At 44.7% G+C, this 27,121-nt stretch overlaps 1 protein-coding gene across 1 annotated transcript in view; it reads right to left on the bottom strand.

Moving 5' to 3' along the window:
- The window catches only part of dok1b (docking protein 1b), an 81,129-nt gene that overhangs the window by 32,485 nt on the left and 21,523 nt on the right, over positions 1–27,121 (bottom strand). The window contains exon 2 of the mRNA XM_067979950.1: positions 433–735. Coding sequence (XP_067836051.1) covers positions 433–735 — 303 coding nt within the window. The remainder of the gene's footprint in view (positions 1–432; positions 736–27,121) is intronic.

Genomic DNA, 27,121 nt, shown 5'->3' with positions numbered 1-27,121 from the left:
TATCCAATTGGTCCCACTTCTCTACTTTCCCCATAGCCCTGCGATATTTTCCTTTTCAAGTATTTATCCAATTCCCTTTTGAACGTTACTATTGAATCTGCTTCCACCGCCCTTTCAGGCAGCGCATTCCAGATCATAACTCGCTACCTAAAATCATTTCTCATGTCCCCTCTGGTCCTTTTGCCAATTATCTTAAATCTGTGCCCTCTGGTTACTGACCCACCCGCCAGTGGAAATTGTTGCTCCCTATCTACTCTATCAAAATCCCTCATAACTTTGCACACCTCTATTAAAGCTCCCCTGAACCTTCTCTGCTCTAAAAAAAAAAGGAGAATTCCAGCTTCTCCACATAAATGAAAAACCCTCATCCCCGGTATCATTCTGGTAAATCTCCTCTGCAATCCCCGAGGCCTTGACATTGGTTGTACTTACCGGAAACGCGGTTTCACAGAGTTTTTCGACCCATTCTGCGCTGGTTTGTTTCTCTGCAGCGAAGGTGTATAGTTTTTCTCCTGTTTCAATGGTGAAGGCGGACATACAGTCCTTTGGGCATGCTTCACTCGGCATGTGCGCGATGCTGATGCAGTCAGATAAGCGGATAATTTTTTTGTCCAGTTTTTTGGTGGCCTGCTTCTCAGACACATTGGCCCCATCTTTGCTGTCGTAGAATTCCAGCCGGGAGATTCCATACTGGCTGGCCGGATACAAGACAAACCAATTCTTCTTCCAGTATCTCTGCCAAAACAATACAAGAACGTAAGGAACCATGGAAGAGCAGCAGCCAATTTAGCCCAAACCAATTCCTGCCACAGCCGCCTACTGTGGAGTCTGCATGATAAAGTGCTTTGTGATCTTAGGATTATGCCTCTTGTTCTCTGAGCAAGGTGGCCATGTTAGTGCCAATTAGTGCTGGCTCGATCATGGACAGTTTTATGCTGTGGGATCACATTCATAAGAGACTGAGTTGCCCCAAACTCATTTTGTGTAACACCCTTAGCCTACCAGACAAAAAAGGAGATTTTCATCTTAATCAGACTGAGCTGGATTTAGTGTAATGGTTGTGTTACTGAACTAGAAGCCTGGATTAAGAATATCAGTTCAAATCAGAAGTTGAATTCTGATTTTAAAAACCTGGAAATAAAAAAAAGATGCTCAGTAAAAACCCAACTGGTTGACTAATGTCCTTTAGGGAAGGAAACCTGCCGTCCTTACCCAGTCTGGGACTATACGTGACTCCAGTCCCACGCCAATGTAGTTGACTCTTAACTGCCCGCTGAATTGGCCAAGCGAGCCGCTCAGTTCAGGGCAACTGGGGACAAGCAATAAATGCCGACCGACAATCCAGTGCAGTACTGAGGGAGTGCTGCACTTTTGGAGGTGCCGTCTTTCAGGTGAGACATTAACCCAGTCTGCCCCCTCAGGTTGACGCAACAGATCCCATGGCACTATTTTGAAGAAGAGCAGGGGAATTCTTCCTGGTGCGCTGGCCAATATTATCCCTCAACCAATAACCTATAAACAGATTTTTATGTCACCCTATTATAGAAAGGATATTATTAAACTAGAAAGAGTGCAGAAAAGATTTACTAGGATGCTACCGGGACTTGATGGTTTGACTTATAGGGAGAGGTTGGATAGGCTGAGACTTTTTTCCCTGGAGAGTAGGAGGTTAAGGGGTGATCTTATAGAAGTCTATAAAATAATGAGGGGCATAGATAAGGTAGATAGTCAAAATCTTTTCCCAAAGGTAGGGGAGTCTATAACGAGGGGGCATAGATTTAAGGTGAGAGGGGAGAGATACAACAGGGTCCAGAGGGGACAATTTTTTCACTCAAAGGGTGGTGAGTGTCTGGAACGAGCTGCCAGAGGCAGTAGTAGAGGCGGGTACAATTTTGTCTTTTAAAAAGCATTTGGACAGTTACATGGGTAAGATGGGTATAGAGGGATATGGGCCAAGTGCAGGCAACTGGGACTAGCTTAGTGGTATAAACTGGGCGACATGGACATGTTGGGCCGAAGGGCCTGTTTCCATGTTGTAAACTTCTATGATTCTATGTCATCACATTGCTGTTTGTGGGATCTTGCAGTGCGCAAATTGGCAGCCCCGTTTCCTACATTGCAACAGTGACTACACCTCAAAAAAGTACTTAATTGGCTGTAAAGCACTTTGGGTTATCCTGAGGTCATGAAAGGCACTATATAAATGCAAGTCTTTCTTTTTTTTCTTTCTTCTCAGTGACACCCACTTCCTGAGAAAGAAGAGGAGAAAAAAACCCAGCACAGGGGTTGGTGCTGTTTTCAGATTATATAAATGGTGAAAGGTCAAACTCGTCCACTCACCCTCCCCAGAGTAAAACTAAATCAGCTCTGGCAGCCAGCCTGTTTACAAGAGACACACATTAACCAATTCAAACCTTTGCAAAGGTTACAGTGATAAGGAAGTTGAATAATTCTGGCTGTAGCAACAGATCAAGTGACTCTTAGCACATCCGTCATGAACTTTAACCCTTTGAGCGCCTTGTTCAACACCCCATGTGTATTGACTTAGACATAACTTCAAACAATTCTGTTTACAGGATGGGGAAAGGGACAAACTGTAGGATTGTTAAGTCCTTTGCAACGTCCTAGGGCAGTTTTGTCCAATACAGTAGCCACAAGTGGCTAATTGGGAATCCAAATGTGACTAATTACACTTTGATTAGTAAATAACAAAAATGAACAGACACTATCCTTGGCCATGTGAACTCGCAGTGTTTTTTTAAAAATATTTATTAATTCTTGGCACATGGCCGTCATTCCGAGAGGTGGTGGGCCTTCTGCTTGATACAACGGAGTGGCTTGCTAGACCATTTCAGAGGGCAGTTAAGAATCAACCACATGGGTGTGGGACTGGACTCACGCAAAGGACAGACCGGGTAAGGACAGCGGGTTTCCTTCACTAAAGGGCATTAGTCAACCTGTTGGATTTTTAATCAGACAGCTTCATGGTTTTAACTTTCAGATTTTTTTTTTAAAAACTGAATTTAATTCTCAAATTGCCACGATGGTATTTGAACTCGCCTCCTCTGGATACTGGAGCAACTACGTAACTGCCTATCCTGCCATCACTCCCTATTCACGAATTGCAATTCACCATGGCTTGGCCTTAAGACACTAGTACATGCAGTTTGGAACTCCCATGTCAACTGTGGGCAGTTATTACTTTTGCTTTGAAAGCTCGACTGGAGTTCAAAACCATCTCAATGTTACATTATACAGATGAGTGAAGCACGTTTGCGGTGCCTTCGAGTGTGTTTGTCGGTAAAATGCTCAGACAAAAGCAGAGTGCGCGAGTGTTTTTTGATCATTGAGTGCTTTACTACTTTGGTTACTGAATGGTGGTAGATGTTTGTTCAGTAAATATACACAGGGTGAAGTACATTTACCTGGATTGTGTGCAAGACGTTTTCGACTAAAATTAGTGCACGAGTCTAAATCGGTGTCGCTGTAGCCACACCTGTGGCTAGTCAAAGATTTCTCTTGGACAACAGTGTTTTAGAGAATCTGATAAGCATCTGAACCAGTGTTATCAGGTAGACACTTAACTGTTCCGCAGTTAACTGTGCTGATCCTGGCCTGGGAGTGCTCCATGCTGCACTGGAAACATTATTGGGGGGGGGAGGGGAGTGGGGGATAAATGACGACCTTATCAGCAAAACACACTTCCTGAGAATGAATTAAAAATCCAGCACAGGGGTCGGTGCTGTTTTCAGCGTATATAAATGGTGAAAAGGTCAAACTCACCCTCCCAAGAGCAAAACTAATCAGCTCTGGCTGCCAGCCTGACAACAAGAGACACACATTAACCAATTCCAACCTTTGGAAAGATTACAGTGGTAAGGAAGTTGAATCATTCCGGCAGAAGCAGCAGATCAAGTGATTCTTGGCACTTCCTTCATGAACTTTAACCCTTTGCTAAAACGAAGTGTACTGACTTAAGGATATAACTTCAAACAATCCTGTTTTATTTAAGGGGTGGGGAAGAGGGACTAGCCCAGTGTTTCCCAAACACAGGGGGGGGGGGAAGCGGAAGATTCCAAAGTGGGGCACGTTGACGTACACGCAAAATCACTTTGCATGTCCGGCACGCAAAAAAAACTGTATTATTAAACAAAGCTGCATTTTATTTGTACCTTCAGCTCAATGTCACGGGTCACGCCGTTTTTAAACCCATAACCAATACAATCTTCGCGATGCATGCTTGGTCCTTCATTTTCTCCGTCTGTTTCGGAGTGGTGGAAGGAGAGGCGCCGTTGACTCAACTGCACCGGGTGCCTGAAGGGGCGCCAACCTCCATTTGCAGCGCGGTCACCGTCAATCCTACAGACGTCACGATTTGGCTTGCACTGCAGTATGTGGCAATAAAACTGCCTCTCAAGAGTTAAAAGTTTTCCCCTTTTCACGGTTGTTTTTTTTGGGGGGGGGGGGGTATGATTATGTCTCTTTTCTCCCCTCCCCATAAGTGTCTGAGGCCCTGGGTTAGAATGGCACTTGTCCTGAAATAAACGGTGGGCAATCAAAACCAGAACTAAGAAGCAATTTCCAAACTACATCCTCGGATAGAAAAACTTTGCAGAGAGAAGCAGGCCCATCCAAGTCACTGTTTGTTTTATTTTTATACTAGTGATTTATTGAATTTTGTTATCAGCAAATATATAAATGTTTACGTTTATAGGGCGGGACTAAGTGCTCACCTTCAATACTGTGGGGCGGGTGCCAAAATAGTTTGGGAAATGCTGGACTAGCCAAAGGGTTGTTAAGTCCTTTGCAAGGGTCTAGGGCAATGTTACCATGTGGCTAATTAGGAATCCAGATGTAGTTAATTGTATTTACATAAATAAATAGTTATGGCCTTATTAACCTGCATCACTACTTTTAGTGATTTGTGAATGTGTACACCAAGGCTCCTTTGCTCCTGTACCCCATTTAGACCCTTATTGTCCAAGCCTCTTTACTCTTCCTACCAAAATCCTGATGTGGAGATGCCGGTGATGGACTGGGGTTGACAATTGTAAACAATTTTACAACACCAAGTTATAGTCCAGCAATTTTATTTTAAATTCACAAGCTTTCGGAGGCTTCCTCCTTCCTCAGGTAAATGTAGCCTGAGGAAGGAGGAAGCCTCCGAAAGCTTGTGAATTTAAAATAAAATTGCTGGACTATAACTTGGTGTTGTAAAATTGTTTACAATTACCAAAATCCTAGTTGAGGCGAACAACATAGATGTCTTTAAGGGGAAGCTAAATAAGTACATGAGGGAGAAATGAACAGAAGGATACGCTGATAGGGTTTGATGGAGTGGGAGGAGGAGCATAAACATCGGCATAGGCCAGTTGGGCCGAATGGCCTGTTTCCATGTGGTAAAACTCTATGCAATGCAAGAGACTGTCGTTTGGCACGTGACCTCAAATACTTATATTTGCAAGTACGAGTGTGAATTTTAACCAATTTGTGCGTTTGTCGTTTTAACATTTTACCAACAAAGTGTTTTTTGATCAGTTAGTGCTCTACTTCTTTGGTTACTGAATGGTGGTAGATGTTTGTTCAAAGAATATCTACCAGGTGAAGTACATTGACCTGGATTGTGTGTGTAAGGAGTTTTCTACTAAAATTAGTGCATGTGGCTAAAATGGTCAACAATTTTTTTTAAAAATCGGACTACACTGTTCTACAGAATTTAATATGCGTCTGATCCCGTGCCTTCTGTACACCGGTCATGAAGGCAGTAAGTATAAAAGAGAGTTATTCTGCACAGTTAGCGGTGCAGTACCCGAGAATGCTCAATGCTGCACTGGGCATCAACATTGGGGGGGGGGGGGAAACAAACATTCTGCTCTACAGCACGAACATCTTTCACTTAGTTGTGCATAAAAATCACCCCCACCCCCAACGCTGCCTTTCCCAGAGCAGGAATTTGAACTCAGGTCGACTTGATAGAGTGTCTAAAGTAATGGTGTTTGGACAACTGTATGGGTCAGTGCCGGGTCAGCAATTGGTCAGGAGGAACTATACGGGTAAAATAATAGCTAACAGCTCGCCCAACTCCCACTCCCATTAAAAAAAACGCCATGAAACAAAAATTGACGTGATTTTCCCAAAACTGGACAGTACGTGAGTTTTCCAGAGTTGTTTGGGAACTGGGTGAAAACAGCTGGCTGGTGATGACGTGCAGACGGGCAATGACAAGCATGCTACACTGGCAGAGTAAACGTCAATGGTCAGGAAAGAACCACTTCACAGATCCAAGATCTACATCCACCGCTGCTCCGATGGGAGATCTCTACAAGCAAGCCTCTGCAAAACACATCACTGCATTCCTGTTCGATGAGTCACGCCCTCTTCTAATGCCAATCATTTGACAGCAAGTATTCTAATCCTGTGCAGCCGAGATAAGATCTGCAACATGATGACACTTTAAATGGTATATCCTGTCCTAACAGCTCACTCTTTCATTCCTGCATTTCATATCCAAGTAACTGTGGCAATGAACAGGCATATGTACAAGCCCCTGAAGGTGCAAAAAAACACTGGGGTAATCAAACACTCGCGGTCAATATGTACATAGTCGCGTATTAAGAAAACTTTGCTTGCGTTCCCCTAAGTTTAGAATGTCGAGGGGTGATCTAATTGAGATGATTAAAATGGATTCGACAGGGTAGATACAGAAAAACTGTTTCCTCTGGTGGGGGAATCCAGAACGAGGCGGCATAATCTTAAAATTAGAGCTCGGCCATTTAGGAGTGAAATCAGGAAGCACTTCTTCACACAAACTGTAGTGGAAATCTGGAACATTCTCCTCTTTCCCCCCCCCCCCCCCCACCCCCCAACAAGGCTGCAGATGCTGGGGGACAATTGAAATTTTCAAGACCGAGATCGATAGATTTTTGTTAGGTAAGGGTATCAAGGGATATGGAGCAAATGGAGTTGAGGTACAGGTCAGCCACAATCTAATTCAATGGCAGAACAGGTTCGAGGGGCTGAATGGCCTACTCATGTAAAGCACCTTTGTATTCTAGCAAAAAAAAAGTACCTGGAAGAGAAAAAAAAAAAAATCGGTGATCCCATGTAAGTAAAGACCACCCCCCCACAATCCCCAAATCGTTAGTCACTGCAGCTTCCCAATTTTAATGCACAGACTGTTCCATGTACTATTATGTTGTTTTTAATGGACTTCCAGAAAGCATTCGATAAAGTAGCTCACAGTCTCTTATGAGGAAAAGTTGAAGCTCACGGAATTGAGGGCAAATTATTGACCTGGTTAGGAATTGGCTGAGTGGCAGGAGACAGAGAGTAGGGATAATGGGCAGATACTCAAATTGGCAGGATGTGACTAGTGATGTCCCACAGGGATCTGTGTTGGGGCCTCAACTATTCACTGTATTTATTAACGACTTAGATGATGGGATAGAGAGCCACATATCCAAGTTTGCCAATGACAAAGATAGGCAGTACTGTAAACAGTGTAGGTGGAAGCATAAAATTACAGAGATATTAATAGATTAAGTGAATGGGCAAAATTGTGGCAAATAGATTTCAGTGTAGGCAAGTGTAAGGTCATCCACTTTGGACCTAAAAAAGGATAGATCAGAGTACTTTCCGAATGGTGAAAAGCTCAAAACAGTGGAAGTCCAAAGAGACTTAGGGGTCAATGTACATAGATCATTAAAATGGCATGGACAAGTACAGAAAATAAATCAAAAAGGCTAATGGAATGCTGGCCTTTATATCTGGAGGACTGGAATACAAGGGGGTAGAAGTTATGCCAGAGCTATACAAAACCCTGGAATACTGTGTTCAATTCTGGGCACCGCACCTTAGGGAGTGCAGTGTAGATTTACTAGAATGATACCTGGACTCCAAGGGTTAAATTACGAGGAGAGATTACACAAACTAGGGTTGATTTCCCTGAAATTTAGAAGATTAAGGGGTGATTAGTTTGAAGTTTTCAAGATATTAAGGGGAACTGATAGAGAGAAACTATTTCCACTGGTTGGGGAGTTTAAGACTAGGGGACAGAGCCCAAAAATTAGAGCCAGGACTTTCAGGAGTGAAGTTAGGAAACACTTCTACACGCAAAGGGTGGTAGAAGTTTGGAAAACTCTTTTGCAAACGGCAGTTAATGCTAGCTTAATTGTTGTTAATTTTAAATCTGAGATCGATAGCCCCATATCCCTTAATACCTTAAGATCCAAGGCGGGTATATGCAGTTAGGTCACATGATCAGCCATGCTGTCACTGAATGGCAGAACCGGCTCGAGGGGCTAAATGGCCCACTCCTGTTCCTATGAAAAGCGTTTGCCCTGGTCGGTGTTGAATTAGCGGATCTCAGCCAGGCCACCAGTTGTGATGCTACAATTTGGCTCAGATATTCCTCAGCTGTGGGGGAGGACGACACACCCCACTCCACCCCTCCAACAACACTCTATTCTTCCGTCTACTTGTACATTCCCTGCCCCTTTCACCCCACCATTGGCAACCACGCCCTTCAGGCGCCTAGGTCCCACACTTTGGAATTCCCTCCCTAAACCCCTCCGCTTTTCCTTCTCCTCCTTAAACCCCAACCCTTTTTTAAAAATTTATTCGTTCATGGGATGTGGGCGTCGCTGGCGAGGCCGGCATTTATTGCCCATCCCTAATTGCCCTCGAGCAAGCTTTTCGTCACCCCCCTCCTTTTTTTTTGTGGCCCGATGTCAACTTTTCTCTGATTGCGCCTCTGAAGCACTTTTCTACATTAAAGTTGCTTTCTCAATGCATGCTGTTACTGTTGGTGATGATCCCTATCATCATGGTATCAAAATGTGGAGATCGGCGGGGTGGGGGGGGGGGGGGGAAGACAGAGTGATGTAAAATTATCACAGGGGAATTCCAAGTCCAAGTCCAGGTCCAGGTCCAGGTCCAGGTCCAGGGCAGATTGGATCTGAGTAACAGGAATCCTTCACGGACAATCCGATTTCCTTCTTTCAGGAAGGAAACAAAAAAAGAAAAATCCTATGGGACAGTGCAAATTTCCCAGTCACTACAGGAAAAAATAGAAGCTCAGGCTGCCCACTGAGTTACAGCGGGAAATATTACAGCCGCAATCTCGAGCAGTTGAGCTATATTTTTTTTTCCACTTGCTCATCTGTTATTCGTTGTAGGGCTTTAACTGCCAAACAAAGTTCTGGTGATATTTTGCCGTTTCTCAGAGCTGATGAGGAGAAACCGAGATAGGCAAAGGATAGACTTCAGTAGCTGAAGAAGTCAAAAGAAAAATTGTGTTCCGTTATCCTTCAATCGGGACTGTTACGGAGCTATCCCAGACAGTGATGGTGCTCACGGCTATAGAAAACCTGGGCTCACCAATATTTTAATCCCTGTATCTTCACACGTCCCTCGAAGAATAGTGGGCAGTAGTGAAAAGAAAAAACTTGCATTCACATAGCATCATTCACGATTTCAGGACGTCCCAAAGCGTTTTACAGCCAATGAAGTACTTTTGAAGTGAAGTCACTGTTATAATATAGGAAAAGTGGCAGCCAATTTGCACACAGCAAGATCCCACAAACAGCAATGAAATACATGACTGTTTTAGTGACATTAGTTGAGGGATAAATATTGGCCAGGACACTGGGGAGAACTGTACTGCTTTTCTTTTACATCCACCTTGAAAGGGCAGACGGGGCCTCAGTTTAACATCTCATCTAAAAGATGGAACCTCCAACAGTGCAACACTCCCTCAGTACTGCATTGGGGGTGTCAGCCGAGAGTTTGTGCTCAAATCTCGGAGTGTGATTTGAACCCACGAACGTCTGACTCAGACCGGAGATTTCCAAATATAAGGGAAGGTTTAAGCTGTGGGAGACTCTCCAACCTCATGTTATAGAATCACAGAATCTTACAGCACAGAAGGCGGCCATTCGGCCCATCGTGCCTGTGCCGGCTCTTTGAAAGACCTAGTTAAAAACCTTAAAAAGACAACGGAGAGGAAATTTTCATTCCATATCTATGGCCTATCACAAAAGCCACATTGCTCTTTTTGACTGAGCTATGTTGCTAGCCAATTCTCCCCCTCCCCCCATGGCATGACACTTTCAGAATATGAAAAATAATTATTTGCAATGGGGTTGCACCTAAAGAGTCCAAGTGTTATCATTCTCCCCCCCCCCCCCCCCCCCACAAACTAGAGGGCGGCAAAAAAAAGTCCTCCTACGGAGCTGGACAGTTCCCCCACACTCTACATTTTTTCAGTTCAAGGTTGCACAGTAACAGTTACAGCTTAAAAAAAAACAGATTATTGCAAGATAGTATAAACTTGGAATCGAAACATTTCAGAATGACTAGACAGTCGTCAACAGTCCATGTTTTGCGCTGACGCCCACTGTTTCCAGTCCTCCGCTTGCTCGTATCAAGGAGCGAAAGTCGAGCTGCTTTCACAATGGGAGGCAAGCATTCGAACAGGGACTGAAGACGTTCCTGGTAGGTCTCCCAACAGTAACATTCGCTCAGCCATTAAAGGTCGGCGTGAAGAGAACGGTATTCAGGATTATGTCACCAGAATTGATTGGCACCCCATCCACCACCCTAAACATTCATTCCCTTCACCATCGGCGCACCGTGGCTGCAGTGTGTACCATCCACAGGATGCACTGCAGCAACTCGCCAAGGCTTCTTCGACAGCACCTCCCAAACCCGTGACCTCTACCACCTAGAAGGACAAGGGCAGCAGGCACATGGGAACAACACCACCTGCACGTTCCCCTCCAAGTCACACACCATCCCGACTTGGAAATATATCGGCCGTTCCTTCATCGTCGCTGGGTCAAAATCCTGGAACTCCCTTCCTAACAGCACTGTGGGAGAACCTTCACCACACGGACTGCAGCGGTTCATGGCGGCAGCTCACCACCACCTTCTCAAGGGCAATTAGGGATGGGCAATAAATGCTGGCCTTGCCAGCGACGCCCACAAGCCATGAACGAATTTTTAAGAAAAAATATCTACAGAAGGAAACATATAGAAGTTTCAACACGGAAACAGGCCATTCGGCCCAACCAGTCCGTGTTGGCCTTTACCCTCCGCACAAGCAAATAGTCCTCATCACATTTACCCCCCCACCACTCCCACATCCCTTCAATGCCTTTATCAACTTTAATCTTGAATGTTGACTTAGTCTCTGCCTCAAGCACAAGCCCTGGAATTCCACAGCCTCACAACTCTGAAGAAGTTTCTCCTGCCCTCAATTAATCTTGTATCTGTAGCCCCTCAACTACTGGAAACAATTTGCTTCTATCCACCTGTCCTTTCATAATTTTAAACACTTCTATCACATCGACCCATAATCTGATGAAAACAAAACTCGGTATTGCCTCACATCAGGCAACATCTTAGTGAACGAACTAACCAAAACTAACAATGGCAGTGTGGAAAGGGACAGTAATGTGTCACTCATGCCAGATGTGGGAGGTTCCAGTTGACTCGAGCAATCACATCTGTAGGAAGCGTCTCCAACTCACCTTGTTCGAGCTCAAAAATCTCAGAACTTGAGAAGGAGACGGTGACCACTTGACACGTCAGGGAGGGGACAGCAGTTTCTGGAGCGAGACTTTGAGAGGGAGGTCACACTGATGAGAGTTAGGGAGCAGACAGTGGAGGAGGAACGATGGGTGACTATCCGAGGGGCAGAGAAAGGCAGGAAGGAACGGGGAGCACCCGGGCCAATTTATGCTCTCAAACAGACCAGAAGCTCAAGCCTCCTGTGGAGGAAAAAAAAAAGACGAGACTGGGCAGGTTCATCATTAAATATCAATGGTCCCAACAAACAAGAGGTGGTCAAGGGGAGAGACTAGCAACACAGCTGGAAATGCAGTCGTCAGAGGGGTGTCACCATCTTTTACAGTCCAGTATGACAGTCCTGAATACTTTGTTGCCTCCAAGGTGCTATCATAAGGAGCATGTTGAATAGACTGGAAAAGACCGTGCAAAGAGAAAGGGAGAGCAACCAGTTATCCTGGTCCGTGTGGAAGCCAACAACGTTGGTGAAGAGAAGCCTGAAGTTCTGTAAGATGAATTTAGGACATTAGGAAACAAAGTTTCAAAGCAGGATTTCATGGGTGGTAATCTCATTCCCAATTCTCCAGCTGTGTTAGTACGGTGGAAATCTGGAACTCTAGCCCCAAAAAGCTGTTGAGTTCAATTGAAAATGTCAAAACTGAGATCGATAGAATTTTGCTAGGCGAGGGTATTAAAGGTTACGGAACCAAGGCGGGTAGATGGAGTTTAAGATACAGATCAGCCATGATCTAATTGAATGGCGGAACAAGCTGGAGGGGCTGAATGGCCTCCTCCTGTTCCTAATAGGGCAGGACAGGAAGATTAGGGAAGTCAATGCACGGCTGGAGGAGTGGTGTCAGGAAGAGCGGTTCCAGTGTGTTGGGCATCGGCACCAGTTCTGGGACAGATGGGGAGCTATTCCAGAAGGATGATGCAAACTTGATGAAAATGAGTGCTTGACCTTATGATTAGAGAGAGGGAAGGAAGTAAAAAAATCATTTTGCTGTTTTAGGAAAATATAAAAGTGAGCATTTGTTTCACCACACCTAGTTTCAGGGTCTGGAGGGCAGTTAGTCTCATCTTCAATGTATTGAGGGGATTTTCCGTATTAATTTATTTACATTTTCTGTCAAAATAACGGAACACATTTCTATTCACCAGAAGATGACGCCCATGTCTTCAATCAAATGGATGAATAGATGCTTTGGCAAATATGGCAGAAACCACGAACCCCGTCAATACAGACACAGACTGGTTAGTGGTGCAGGATAGGATTAACATTATTGTAGACAGTTACAAATGCCATACACTCCTGCATTGTGTTATCACAGGTCCAAATGAGACATAGGTACAGGATTAGGCCAATCAGCTCCTCGAGCCTGTTCTACTAGATCATGATTGATCTGTATCTCAACTCCATTTATCTATCTATGTTCCATATCCCTCGATAACCTTACCCAACAAAAATTTAAAATCGATCTCAGTCATGAAAATTTCAATTGACCCCCAGCATCCAGATTTTTAAAGGGAAGAGAGAGTTCCAGATTTCCACGACCATGTGTGTGAACGAGTGCTTCCTGATTTCCCTCCTAAAACGACCTAGCTCTAATTTTAAGTTCCTTGTTCTGGATTCACCACCAGAGGAAATGGTTTCTCCATATCTAACCTATATCAAATCCTTTCATTGTTTTAAACACCTCAATCAGATTACCCCTCAACCTTCTATACTCAAGGGAACACAACCCAAGTTTATGCAACCTGGCCTCATAATTTAACCCATTAAGCCCCGGTTTCATCCTGGTGAATTTGGGCTGTACCAAGGCCAATGTATCCGTCCTAAATTATAAAAAGTGCCCCTTTGACTAAGTTCAACTGGTGAAATACTAGGGTTTGTGGTCAACACCAAGCAGCCAGGAAAGTGTTGGAGTTTATTTGATACAATCAAGTGATTAGAAACAAATTAGGTAAAATTATCTACACTTGCATCAGGTCTCTGAGTCAGGTTTTGAACAGGTGATTTAACTTCACTTCACAATTCCAAACCTCACACCCAACTTGTCAACTATAAATAGAAACAGAAAATGCTGGAGAAGCTCAGCAAGTGAGGCAGCATCTGTAGGGAAAGAAACAGAGTTAACGTTTCAGGTCGAAGACCTTTCATCAGAACTCCACCCCCACCGGTCCCTTTTCCTGGCCCTGTACTTGCTTAAAAACATTAACTCTAACATCTTCCAGTTCTGACAGAAGGTCTTTGACCTGAAACGTTAACTCTGTTTCTCTCTCCACAGACGCTACCTGACTTGCTGAGCTTCTCCAGCATTTTCTGCTTTTATTTCAGGTTTCCAGCATCCGTAGTATTTTGCTATTTGTCAATTGCTTGTTTGCATTAGGTGTCAGCTGTGGCTCAGTCAGCAACACTCTTGCCTCTGAGTCAGAAGGACACGGGTTCAATTCCCACTCCAGGGACTTCAGCACGCCCAGTGCAGTACAGAGAGAGAGAGAGAGAGAGAGAGCTGCACTGTCGGACGTGTTGTCTTTCTGATGAGACGTTAAACTGGAGGTCACGGCAGCCCTCTCAGGTGGATGTAAAAGATGCCGCAGCCCTATTTCACAGGGGAGTTCTCCCCGGTGTCCTGGCCAATATTTATCCCTCAACCAACATCTGGTCATTATCATGTGATAGTCAGGACCTTGCTGTGTGCAAATTGGCTGCCACGTTGCCTACATTACAACAGTGACTACTACATTTCAAAAAGCACTGTCTCAGCTGTAAAGCCCTTTGGGATGTCCTGAGGTTATGAAAAGGCATTTCATTAATACAAGTCTTTGTTTTTTTTTTACTTCTTTTTGTATGTTGTATAGAATACCTGAATGTGTAAGAGGAGTAGATTTTCTTTTTGATCAATTTCCATTTGATTTTATAATCCAATGTCTGCATTTCCTTGTGCCAAGACAAACAATAGGATGTCCAAACCTCCATCTCTCCACCGTCGGCAGCTGTGCCTTCAGCTACCTAGACCCCAAGCTCTGGAATTCCCTCCCTAAACCTCTCCACATCTCCTCCTTTAAGATGTTCTTTTAAACCTACCCCTTTGGCCAAGCGTCTGTCCTAACATGAGGCTTGGTGTCAAATTTTGTTCGATAATCGCTCAGTGAACCACCTCAAGACGTTTTTACTTCGTTAAAGGCGCTTTATAAAATGTTTCCAGCATTCACATTTGACCCCTTAACCTCTTCCCATCTCCAAAGGTTCGTTTACTTTGTACTTGTGCCCTCATTGGTTTTAAACGGTTAACTGTCTCTTTCTTCACCTTGCCCTTGTTATACTGGTGTGCGGAGATTTTGCAAGCAGGAGCTGTTGTCTGTATGTGCTTTATCCTGGGAGTGCGCTCATCGCACAAACTGTCTTTCCTACTCCTCACTTCATCGTGTGAAGACAAAGCAGGTGATCTTCACATTGAAGCATCAATAACAGCGGGGGGGGGGGGGTTGTTAGCAAATCCATACTAGTGTCACTATATATGGTAATCTAGGTTCAAAGTCAGACACTGTTTATGATGGATCAGAAAGCATGAGATTTTAATGTATCAGACATGGTAATGTTGGGTTATGTTACTGGACTAGTAATCGCAGGGACCGAGACTAATAATCCAGAGAGCGAGAGTTCAAATCCCCAACCATGGCAGTTTGAGAATTTGAATTCAGTTTTTTTTTTAAAAATCTGGAAATAAAAAGCTGGTCTCAGTAAAAGTGACCGTGAATCTGTCGGATTGTCGTAAAAACCCAACTGGTTCATTAATGTCCTTTCGGGAAGGAAACCTGCCGTCCTTACCCTATATGCAACGGCAGATTTCCTTCCCCAAAGGACGTTAGTGACGACAATCCGACAGCTTCATAGTCACTTTTACTGAGACCAGCATTTTATTTCTCGGTGCCTTTTTAAAAAAGCTGAATCCAAATTCTCAAACTGCCATGATGAGATTTGAACTCGCGTTCTCTGGAGATTGGGCGACCTTTTCAAAAAGGCTTCAACCAATGGGCGATGGCCTGTTCCAACTGAGACTCGAGTCACTGCACAGGTTGGTGTTCAGTTCCAAGCCCACATATCCACATTCACTGCACGGAGGGATAATCAATTTCACAAATTAGCAACTCTGGAATGCTGATCTTCGAAGAGAGGCAAAGGATTCGCCAAGTCACGTGCTAATTTCTGTGGAATAACTGGTTTTATTTCTCATTTCCAAAATCGCTCTTCTCTTGCTGCAAAAGCCACTGGCATAAATTAGTCAGCAATTACAGCTCGCGTCAGTAATCTTTCTCCCAGAAAGATGAACACACATGAGGGCAACACCCTGTCAGCAATGGCACACACAGGAATGCGATGCTGTTCATCAAGAGGTTCTACGAGCGCCTACCCTGATCTGGCCCGAACACGCCCATACTCGTCGTTTAAGATTGTACGCTAGTCGGACAGGTTCTGGCACAGATACGATGGGCCGAATGGCTTCCTTCTTCTGCTGTAAGATTCTAGGAACCTGGAGTATTGTGCAGAGTTCAGGTCTCCATATTATAAAAAAGAAAAGGATATAGAGGCATTGGAGAAGGTGCAAAAATGCTTCACAAGGATGATACCAGAACAGAGATGATATTCTTCTAGAAAAGGCTGAATGGGCTGGGGCTCTTTTCTCTAGAAAAGAGAAAGCTGAGGGGTGGCCTGATAGAGGGTCTTTAAGATAATGAAAGGGTTTGATAGGATAGACAGAGAGAAAATGTTTCCACTTGTGGGGGAGACCAGAACTAGAGGTCATAAATATAAAAGTGTCTGTAATAAATCCAATAGGGAATTCAGGAGAAACTTCTTTACTCAGAGAGTGGTGAGAATGTGGAACTCACTACCACAAGGAGTAGTTGAGGCAAGTAGCATAGATGCATTTAAAGGGGAAGCTGGATAAACACAGGAGGGAGAAAGGAATAGAAGGGTGTCCCGATAGGGTGAGATGAAGTAGAGAGGGAGGAGGCTCGTGTGGAGCAGAAACACCGGCATGGACCAATTGGGCCAAATGGCCTGTTCCAGTGCTGTGGAATCGATGTAACTCGATGCAAGGCTGAGGACATGACGTGACATGAGCACAAACTACAGTTACCAACCATCCAGGATTGCTCTGGAATTGAAGATTAATCACCTGAACACTGCTGCGAGCAATACAGCGATTGCACAATGTTCAGTTCCATTCACAACCCCTCAGATAATGAATCAGTCCATGCCTGCATGCAGCAAGACCTGGACAACATCCAGGCTTGGGCTGATAAGTGGCAAGTAACATTCACACCAGACAAATGCCAGGCAATGACAGTCTCCAACAAGAGAGGGTCTAACCGCCTCCCCTTGACATTCAACGGCATTACCATCGCCGAATCCCCCACCATCAACATCCTGGGGGTCACCATTGACCAGAAACTTAACTGGACCAGCCACATAAATACTGTGGCTACAAGAGCAGGTCAGTGGCTGGGTATTCTGCAGCGAGTGACTCACCTCCTGACTCCCCAAAGCCTTTCCACCATCTACAAGGCACAAGTCAGGAGTGTGATGGAATACTCTCCACTTGCTTGGATGAGTGCAGCTCCAACAACACTCAAGAAGCTCAACACCATCCAGGACAAAGCAGCCCGCTTGATTGGCACCCCATCCACCACCCTAAACATTCACTCCCTTCACAACCGGTGCACAGTGGCTGCAGTGTGTACCATCCACAGGATGCACTGCAGCAACTTGCCAAGGCTTCTTCGACAGCACCTCCCAAACCCATGACCTCTACCACCTAGAAGGACAAGGGCAGCAGGCACATGGGAACAACACCACCTGCACGTTCCCCTCCAAGTCACACACCATCCCGACTTGGAAATATATCGCCGTTCCTTCATCATCGCTGGGTCAAAATCCTGGAACTCCCTTCCTAACAGCACTGTGGGAGAACCTTCACCACACGGACTGCAGCGGTTCAAGGCGGCGGCTCACCACCACCTTCTCAAGGGCAATTAGGGATGGGCAATAAATGCTGGCCTTGCCAGCGACGCCCACATCCCATGAACGAATAAAAAAAGCACCCAAGAGAAAACGCATCAGTACATTAAAAAAACAATTGTGTGTCTTATCATTTTCTTTAAATACTTGTTTATTAATTACAAAAATTATTAGAAATGTGAAAAATGGCTGTTTAACTGGGTGGTTGGAGGCCGGAAGTCTCGTGCTTAAACCTCCAGGAATTCGTCCAGAGTTAACAACCCTAGCACAAACTGTTCAGAAACAGGACCCTGTTGAAACCCACTGAAACTGCTTTTTTTGTTCTGCATGCACAACTGTTCAAAATCTGTTTTTAATTTTTTTTTTTTTTTTAAACTTGGAGATGTTGAAAAAGGGAGAACTTGCATTGTAACACTCAGGCAGAAACGTCTCGTGGTTTATAGAATCTTCCAGCACGGAAGGTGGCCATTCGGCCCATCGTGCCTGTGCCAGCTCTTTGAACGAGCAATCCAGTTAGTCCTGCTACCCCTAGCCCTGCAACTTAACCTTTTCAAGTATTTCTCCTCCTTGAAAAAGGAATTGGATAGAGGGACAGAGAATTCCAGAGCTTAGGGCCTAGGCAGCCAAGACAAGCAGACGTGGTGAGAGGAATTATGGGAACAGAAGCGATGGAATCATGGAGGGAGCTCACCTGCAGGAGAGCTGGCAGGAACCAGAGAGAGCCAGCTGTAACATCAGAATCAGGTGAGGAAACAGTGGGGAGCCACCGAGGCAGTAGAAGAATTAGCCGATCATAACAATTTGCTTATTAAAAAAAAAAATTCTCCTCATCTCCCCTCTGATTCTTGTGCCAATTATCTTAAATCTGTGTCCTCTGGTTACCGACCCTCCTGCCAATGGAAACAGTTTCTCCATCAAAAACCCGTATAATTTTGAAAATCTATTACATCTCCCCTTAACCTTCTCTGCTCTAAAGGAGAGCAATCCCAGCTTCGAGTCCCTCCACGTAACTGAAGTCCCTCATCCCTGGTACCATTCCAGTAAATCTCCTCTGCACCCTCTCCAAGGCCTTGACATCCTTCCTAAATTGCAGTGCCCAGAATTGAACACAATACTCCAGCTGAGGCCTAACCAGTGTTTTATTGCTTTTTGTACTCTGTGCCTCTATTAATAAAGCCCAGGATCCCATATGCTTTTTTTGTTTAAAAAAAAAGCAGCCTTCTCAACTTGTCCTGCCACCTTTAAAGATTTGTGAACATACACCCCCATGTCTCTATTCCTGAATCTCATTTAAAATTGTACCATTTAGTTTATATTGCCTCTCCTCATTCTTTCTACCAAAATATATCACTTCACACTTTGTGTTAAATTTCATCTGCCATGTGTCTGCCCATTTCACCAGTCTGTCTATGTCCTCCTGAAGCCTGTTACTATCCTCCACAATGTTTATTACATTTGAGTTCCGTGTCATCTGCAAACTTTGAAATTATACCCAAGTCTAGGTCATTAATATATCAAAAAGAGCAGTGGTCCTGATTCCAATCTCTGGGGATCATCACTGTATACTTTCCCCCAGTCTGAAAAACAACTTTTTTTCATTCATTCATGGGATGTGGACGTCGCTATCAAGGCCAGCATTTATTGCCCATCCCTAATTGCCCTTGAGAAGGTGGTGGTGAGCCGTCTTCTTGAACCGCTGCAGTCCGTGTGGTGAAGGTTCTCCCACAGTGCTGTTAGGAAGGGAGTTCCAGGATTTTGAAGGAAGGTGTGTGACTTGGAGGGGAACGTGCAGGTGGTGTTGTTCCCATGTACCTGCTGCCCTTGTCCTTCTAGGTGGTAAAGGTCATGGGTTTGGGAGGGGCTGTCGAAGAAGCCTTGGTGAGTTGCTGCAGTGCATCCTGTGGATGGTACACACTGCAGCCACAGTGCACCGGTGGTGAAGGGAGTGAATGATTAGGGTGGTGGATGGGGTGCTAATCAAACGGGCTGCTTTGTCCTGGATGGTGTTGAGCTTCTTGAGTGTTGTTGGAGCTGCACTCATCCAGGCAAGTGGAGAGTATTCCATCACACTCCTGACTTGTGCCTTGTAGATGGTGGAAAGGCTTTGGGGAGTCAGGAGGTGAGTCACTCGCCGCAGAATACCCAGCCTCTGACCTGCTCTTGTAGCCACAGAATTTATATGGCTGGTCCAGTTAAGTTTCTGGTCAATGGTGACCCCCCCAAGATGTTGATGGTGGGGGATTTGGCGATGGTAATGCCGTTGAATATCAAGGGGAGGTGGCTAGACTCTCTTGTTGGAGATGGTCATTGCCTGGCACGAATGTTACTTGCCAGTTATCAGCCCAAGCCTGAATGTTGTCCAGGTCTTGTTGCATGTGGGCTCGGACTGCTTCATTATCTGAGGGGTTGCGAACGGAACTGAACACTGTGCAATCATCAGCGAACATCCTCTTTTTTGACCTGATGATGGAGGGAAGGTCATTGATGAAGCAGCTGAAGATGGTTGGGCTTTGGACACTGCCCTGAGGAACTCCTGCAGCAATGTCCTGGGGCTGAGATGATTGGCCTCCAACAACCACTAACATCTTCCTTTGTGCTAGGTATGGCTCCAGCCACTGGAGAGTTTTCCCCCTGATTCCTATTGACTACAATTTTACTCGGGCTCCTTGGTGCCACACTCGATCAAATGCTGCCTTGATGTCAAGGGCAGTCACTCTCACCTCACCTCTGGAATTCAGCTCTTTTGTCCATGTTTGGACCAAGGCTGTAATGAGATCTGGAGCCGAGTGGTCCTGGCGGAACCCAAACTGAGCATCGGTGAGCAGGTTATTGGTGAGTAAGTGCCGCTTGATAGCACTGTCGACGACACCTTCCATCACTGTTCACCACTACTCTCTGCTTTCTGTCCCCAAGCCAATTTTGTATCCACGCTGCCACTGTCCCTTTAATCCCATGGACTTTAATTTTGCTAATAAGTCTATGATGTGCTACTTTGTCAAATGCCTTTTGAAAGTCCATATACACAAACATCAACCACACTACAGTCATGAACCCTCTTCGTTACATCAAAGATCTAGAGAAAAGAGCCCCAGCCTGTTCAATACAAAGTTTTTTTTAAATTAAAAAAAAACTTAATCAAGCTGAAGACTAAATTATCACAATGGCTAGCTACCGTTGGCTCGCTCTGTAATCGACTTTGCGGTTGATGAGATAACAGTCTTGCACAGATGGAAAAAAGCACAGCCATTTTAAATGGATTGACATGTTCTATTCTTCCCATATAAGGAACATGGTTGAAGGTGAAAGTCCTTGTGTGGGCAGAACAGTGCTGTTAGAAAAGTTAAATATAAATCGCACCACTCTGGCCACAACCGTCCTGCTGCTCACTGCAGTGCATGTGCACACAGTCATAATCTGTTCTATGCAAATACAACAAATTTGTGTACAAAATTATGAGGGGCCTAGATGGAGTGGATAGGAAGGACCTACTTCCCTTGGCAGAGAGGTCAATAACCAGGGCGCATTGATTTCAAGTAAATTGGTAGAAGGATTAGAGGGGAGCCGAGGAAAAATTCTCACCCAGAGGGTGGTGGGGGTCTGGAACTCACTGCCCAAGAGGGTGGTAGAGGCAGAAGCCCTCAACTCATTTAAAAAGTACCTGGATGTGCACCTGAAATGCCGTGACCTACAACAACAGACTAAGTGCTGGAAAGTGGGATTAGGCTGGGTGGCTCATATTCGGCCGGTGCGGACACGATGGGCCGAATGGCCTCCTTCTATGCCGTAAATTTTCTATGATTCTATGAACAACAACATGCATTTATATAGCGCCTTTAATGTAGGAAAATGTCCCAAGGCGCTTCACAGGAGCGATTATCAGACACGGAGCCAAAGAGGGAGATATTAGGATGGGTGTCTAAAGCCTTGGTCGAAGAAGTAGGTTTTAAGGACGGTCTTAGAATCAGTACAGAAGGAGGCCATTAGGCCCATCGTGACTGTGCTGGCCCTTTGAAAGAGCTATCCGATTAGTCCCACACAACTTTTTCCTTTTCAAATATATATCCAATTCCCTTTTGCAGGAGGGGAGAGAGAGGTAGAGAGGCTTACAGAGGGAATTCCAGAGCTTCGGGTCTAGATGGCTGAAGGCACAGCCACCAATGTGCGGGCGAAAGGAGTGGAGGATGCACAAAAGGCAAGATTTGGAGGAACGTAGAGATCTTGAGGATTGTAGGGCTGGAGGAGGTTACAGAGATGGGGAACACAGGAACAGGAGTAGGCCATTCAGCCCCTCGTGCCTGCTCCGCCATTTGATAAGATCATGGCTGATCTGTGATCTAGCTCCATATACCTGCCTTTGGCCCATATCCCTTAATATCTTTGGTTGCCAAAAAGCTATCTATCTCACATTTAAATTTAGCAATTGAGCTAGTATCAATTGCCGTTTGCAGAAGAGATTTCCAAACTTCTACCACCCTTTAAGGGGCGAGGTAATGGAGGGATTTGAAAACGAGGATGAGAATTTTAAAAATCAAGGCATTGGTGTAACGGGAACCTATATAGGTCAGCGAGCACAGGTGACGGGTGAATGGGATTTGGTGCGAGTTAGGATACGGGCAGCCGAGGTTTGGTTGAGCTGAAGTTGATGGAGGTTGCAAGGTGGCACTTCAATCGAGTGACTCACCTCCTGACTCCCCAAAGCCTCTCCACCACCTACAAAGCACAAGTCAGGAGTGTGATGGAATACCCTCAAATTGACTGGATGGGTTCAGCCGCAACAACACTCAAGAAGCTCGACACCATCCAGGACACTTGATCAGCAGCCCATCCGCCACCTTAAACATCCACTCATGACACCACCGGCGCACAGTGGCTGCAGTGTGTACTCTCTACAAGATGCACTGCAGCAACTAGTCAAGGCTTCAACAACACCTCCCAAACCTGCGACCTCTACCACCTAGAAGGACAAGAGCAGCAGGCACATGAGAACAACACCACCTGCACATTCCCCTCCAAGTCACACACCATCCCGACTTGGAAATATATCGCCGTTCCTTCATTGTCGCTGGTTCAAAATCCTGGAACTGCCTTCCTAACAGCACTGTGGGAGAACCGTCACCACACGGACTGCAGCGGTTCAAGAAGGCGGCTCACCACCACCTTCTCAAGGGGCAACTAGGGAAAGGCAATAAATACAAACCTTGCCAGCGACGCCCACAATCGAAGAATGATTTTCACACCAATATAAAAGCAATTCAATGACAGCTATCAGTTTTAACTCTGCATTAGCGCCGCTTTATTTAGGTATAAGAACACAGAGTGATCAACACATGAATGGACTCCCAACTAGGGCAGTAGAAGCAACGACCATGGAATCATTTAAGAAACCGTTGGAGGAGTGATGACAGGGTTGGCAACTACACGGTATTTCCGGATGGAAGAGCTAGGATTGGGCAAATGTCCTTCTTCATCCCTACCTATCTTGTGACAATACAAGACTCTCCTACCTTCTCTTTCCCACCAGCATCCACTGAAAGATCAAAAGAAATAAGTAGCCTATGCCCTTGCACTCAAATGCTTTAACATTGCACTGGTACAGTGAGCTCCAATGACAGAACGTAGAGCAAAAATAATCTTTTAAAAAGTCTGTGTTAACTATTAATTTGGCTCTAATATCTGCTGCCATTGCTACAGACACCCTACTCTGATACTGTAAGTGTAAGTGACAATATTACATCTCTAGAATCAAAAGAACCAAAGAGAAGGAGATTATTTTTAACGCAGCGAGTTGTTATGATCTGGAATGCGCTGCCTGAAAGGGCGGTGGAAGCAGATTCAATAGAAGCTTTCAAAAGGGAATTGGATAAATACTTGAAAAGGAAAACATTTGCAGTTCTATGGGGAAAGAGCAGGGGAGTGGGACTAATTGGATAGCTCTTTCAAAAGAGCCGGTACAGGTACGATGAGCCGAATGGCCGCCTTCTGTGCTGTACGATTCAGAGGGCGAGCTGTGACCATTTAAATTTTTTTTTTAAAGTTGGAGTTTGATTTCACTCTACTGGTGGTTAAAAACAATCCAGACCTAAAATTGGACAGTTCAGCTAAGAATACACAGCTGCACTAGAGAAACTGGGATACAAAGAGCACACGAGGAGTTAGCGTTACGTTACTGGCCCAGTGATCCAGAGGCCTGGACTAATAATACGGAAATCCTGGGTTCGAATCCCACCACGGCAGCTTGAGAATTGAAATTCAGTTAAAATTTCTGGAAATAAAAAGCTGGTATCTGTACAAGCGACCGTGAAGCTGCCAATTGTCGTTAAAAACTCAACGAAACCAGCCATCCTTACCCGGTCCAGCCTATATGTGACTCTAATCCACACATAGAAACAGGAATAGGCCTTCAGCCCCTCAAGCCTGTTGCACCATTCAATGAGATTATGGCTGATCTGTATCCCAATTCCATCCACCAGCTGTGGCTCCAATGTCCCTCGGCTAGCAAAAATCTATTAATCTCAGATTTAAAATTATTAATTGAGCTCACATCCACTGCTTTATGTGGGAGAGAGTTCCATACTTAACTGCTCACTGTGTGAAGATGTGTTTCCTAACTTCTCGTCTGAATGGCCTGGCTCTGATTTTAAGGTTTTGTCCCTTTGTCCTGGACTCCTCCCACCAGCAGAAAAAGTTTCTCTCTGTCAATTCCTTTCAAAATCCCAAAAACCTCAATCGAATCAACCCTTCACCATCCATATTGCAGGTAATACAAGCATAGTTTATGTAACCTCTCCCCATAATTTAACGCTTGGAGTCCTGGTAATATTCTGGTGAATCTACACTGCACTCCCTCCAAGGCCAATATATCCTTTCTACGGTGTGATGCCCAGACCCTTATACAGTGCTCCAGATGTGGTCTAACCAGGGCTTTGTATAGCTGGAGCAAAACTTCCTCCCCTTTATATTCCAGCCCTCTAGTTATAAAGACTAACATTCCATTAGCCTTTTTGATTATTTTTTGTACCTGACTACTACATTTTAGTGATCCATGTACATACACCTAAATCTCTTGACTGCCACTGTTCCTGGCTTTTCACCATTTAAAAAAATACTTGGATCGATCCTTCTGTGGTCCAAAATGGATGACCTCGTATTTACATTGAAATCCATCTGCCACCGCTTTGCCCACTCACTTAATCTATCAATCTCCCTTTGTAATTTTATGCTCCCATATACCCTAACTACAATGCCACCAATCTTTGAGTCATCAGCATATGGCTCCCTATTGTGTTATCCAAGACACTAATAAATATAGTGACTAGTTGAGGCCCCAGTACAGATCCTTGTGGGACAACAATTCGAGTAAATATCCATTATCCTTACTCTCTGTCTTCTACCACCTAACCAATCTCCTTACCAGGTCAATAATTTCATAGTATCACAGTAGGTACAGCACAGGAGGAGGCCATTCGGCCCAACATGCCTGTGCCGGCTCTTTGAAAGAGCTATCCAATTAGTCCCACTCCCCTGCTCTTTCCTCATAGCCCTGTAAATTTTTGCCTTTCAAGTATTTATTCAATTCCCTTTTGAAAGTTATTATTGAATCCGCATCCACCACCCTTTCAGGCAGTGCATTCCAGATCATCACAACTCGCTGCGTTAAAAAAAGTTTCTTCAGGTCACCTTTTTTTAATTTATTCGTTCATGAGATGTGGGCATCGCTGGCAAGGCCGGCATTTATTGCCCATCAATAATTGCCCTTGAGAAGGTGCTGGTGAGCCGCCTTCTTGAACCGCTGCAGTCTGTGTGGTGAAGGTTCTCTGGCTCTTTTGCTGATCACCTTAAATCTGTGTCCTCTGGTTACCGACCCTTCTGCCAGAGGAAACAGTTTCTCCTTATTTACTCTGTCAAAACCCTTCATGATTTTGACCACCTCTATCAAATCTCCCCTTAACCTTCTCTGCTCTTCTCTAAGGAGAGCAACCCCAGCTTCTCCACATAACTGAAGTCCCTCATCCCTGGAACCATTCGAGTAAATCTCTTGTGCACCCTCTCTAAAAAGGTGACTTTTCTACTTTAATTACTGCCAATCTTAAGTACCCCCTCTTCACCTATTTTTAAATCCTATCCAGTAATCACTACGGCCTCCTCCTTTACTTCTGCAATGACAGCATCCTTTTCTCTAGTTAAGGCGGATGCAAAGTATTCATTTAGTGCCTCAGCCATGCCCTCTGCCTCCACAAGATCTCCTTTTTTAGTCCCTAATCGGTCCCACACTCCCTTTGACTACCCTTTTACTATTTATATGTATATAAAAGACTTCTGAGTTCCCTTTTATGTTAGCCGCTAATCTATTCTCATACTCTCTCTTTGCCCCTCATTTCCTTTTTGAGATCTCCTCTGTACTTTCTGTATTCAGCCTGATTCTCCGCTGTTTATGAACCTTACATTTATCATAAACCTCCTTTTTCTGTTTCATTTTAATCTCGATATCTTTAGTCATCCAGGGAGCTCTAGCTTTGGATGCCTTTCCTTTCCTCCTCGTAGGGATGTGTTTACTCTGTACCCGAACCATCTCCTCCTTGAAGGCCTCCCATTGTTCAATTACTGTTTTCCCTGCCAATTTCTGATTCCAATCCGCCTGGGCAAGATCCCTTTTTAACTCACTGAAATTTGCCCTCCTCCAGTTGAGTATTTTCACATTCCATTGTTTCTTGTCCTTTTCCACAACTATTCTAAACCTAATGATATTATGATCACTGTTCCCCAAATGCTCCCCCACTGAAACATGCTCCACCTGTCCCACTTCATTCCCCAGAACGAGATCCAGCACCTTTTCCTTCCTCGTTAAGCTGGAAACGCACTGTTCCAGAAAGTTCTCCTGAACACACTTCAGGAATTCCTCTTCCCCCTTTGCCCTTTACACTGTTACTATCCCAGTCTATATTGGGATAATTGAAGTCCATTATCACTACTCTAAAGTTCTTGCATCTTTCCGTAATTTTCCTACAAATGTTTCCATTCTTCCCACTGTTTGGTGGTCTATAGTATACACCCAGTAGAGTAATATCTCCTTTATTGTTCCTTAATTCTAACCAAATAGATTCTGTCTTTGACCCTCATCTCCATCTACCCTTTCCAGTGTTACAATAGTTTACTTGATCAATACTGCCACCTCCCACACCACCCCCCCCACCTTTGCTTCCCTATCTTTCCTGCATACCTTGTAGCCAGGAATATTAAATACCTAATCCTCCCCTTCTTTGAGCCAGGTCTCTGTTATTGCCACTATATCATAGTCCCATGCGGCGATTTAAGCCTGCAGCTCATCAACCTTATTTACCACGCTACGTGCATTTATGCACATGCGCTTCAATCTCAGACTGTCTCGCGTTTGCCCTGTCTGATCCCTTCCATTTCTGAACTCCTCTTTACTCTAGTGCTATTTGTCCCTCCCAGTCCGCCGTGCACCTTGTTTCTCCTCTCCAATGCTTCATCCTGGTGCCCATCCCCCAACAAATTAGTTTAAACCCT

The sequence above is a fragment of the Heptranchias perlo genome, chromosome 1 (assembly GCF_035084215.1).
Source record: "Heptranchias perlo isolate sHepPer1 chromosome 1, sHepPer1.hap1, whole genome shotgun sequence".
NCBI classification, from domain to species: domain Eukaryota; kingdom Metazoa; phylum Chordata; class Chondrichthyes; order Hexanchiformes; family Hexanchidae; genus Heptranchias; species Heptranchias perlo.
The sequence above is the reverse complement of the archived record's forward strand: the minus strand, read 5'-3'. Positions and strand labels throughout refer to the sequence as shown.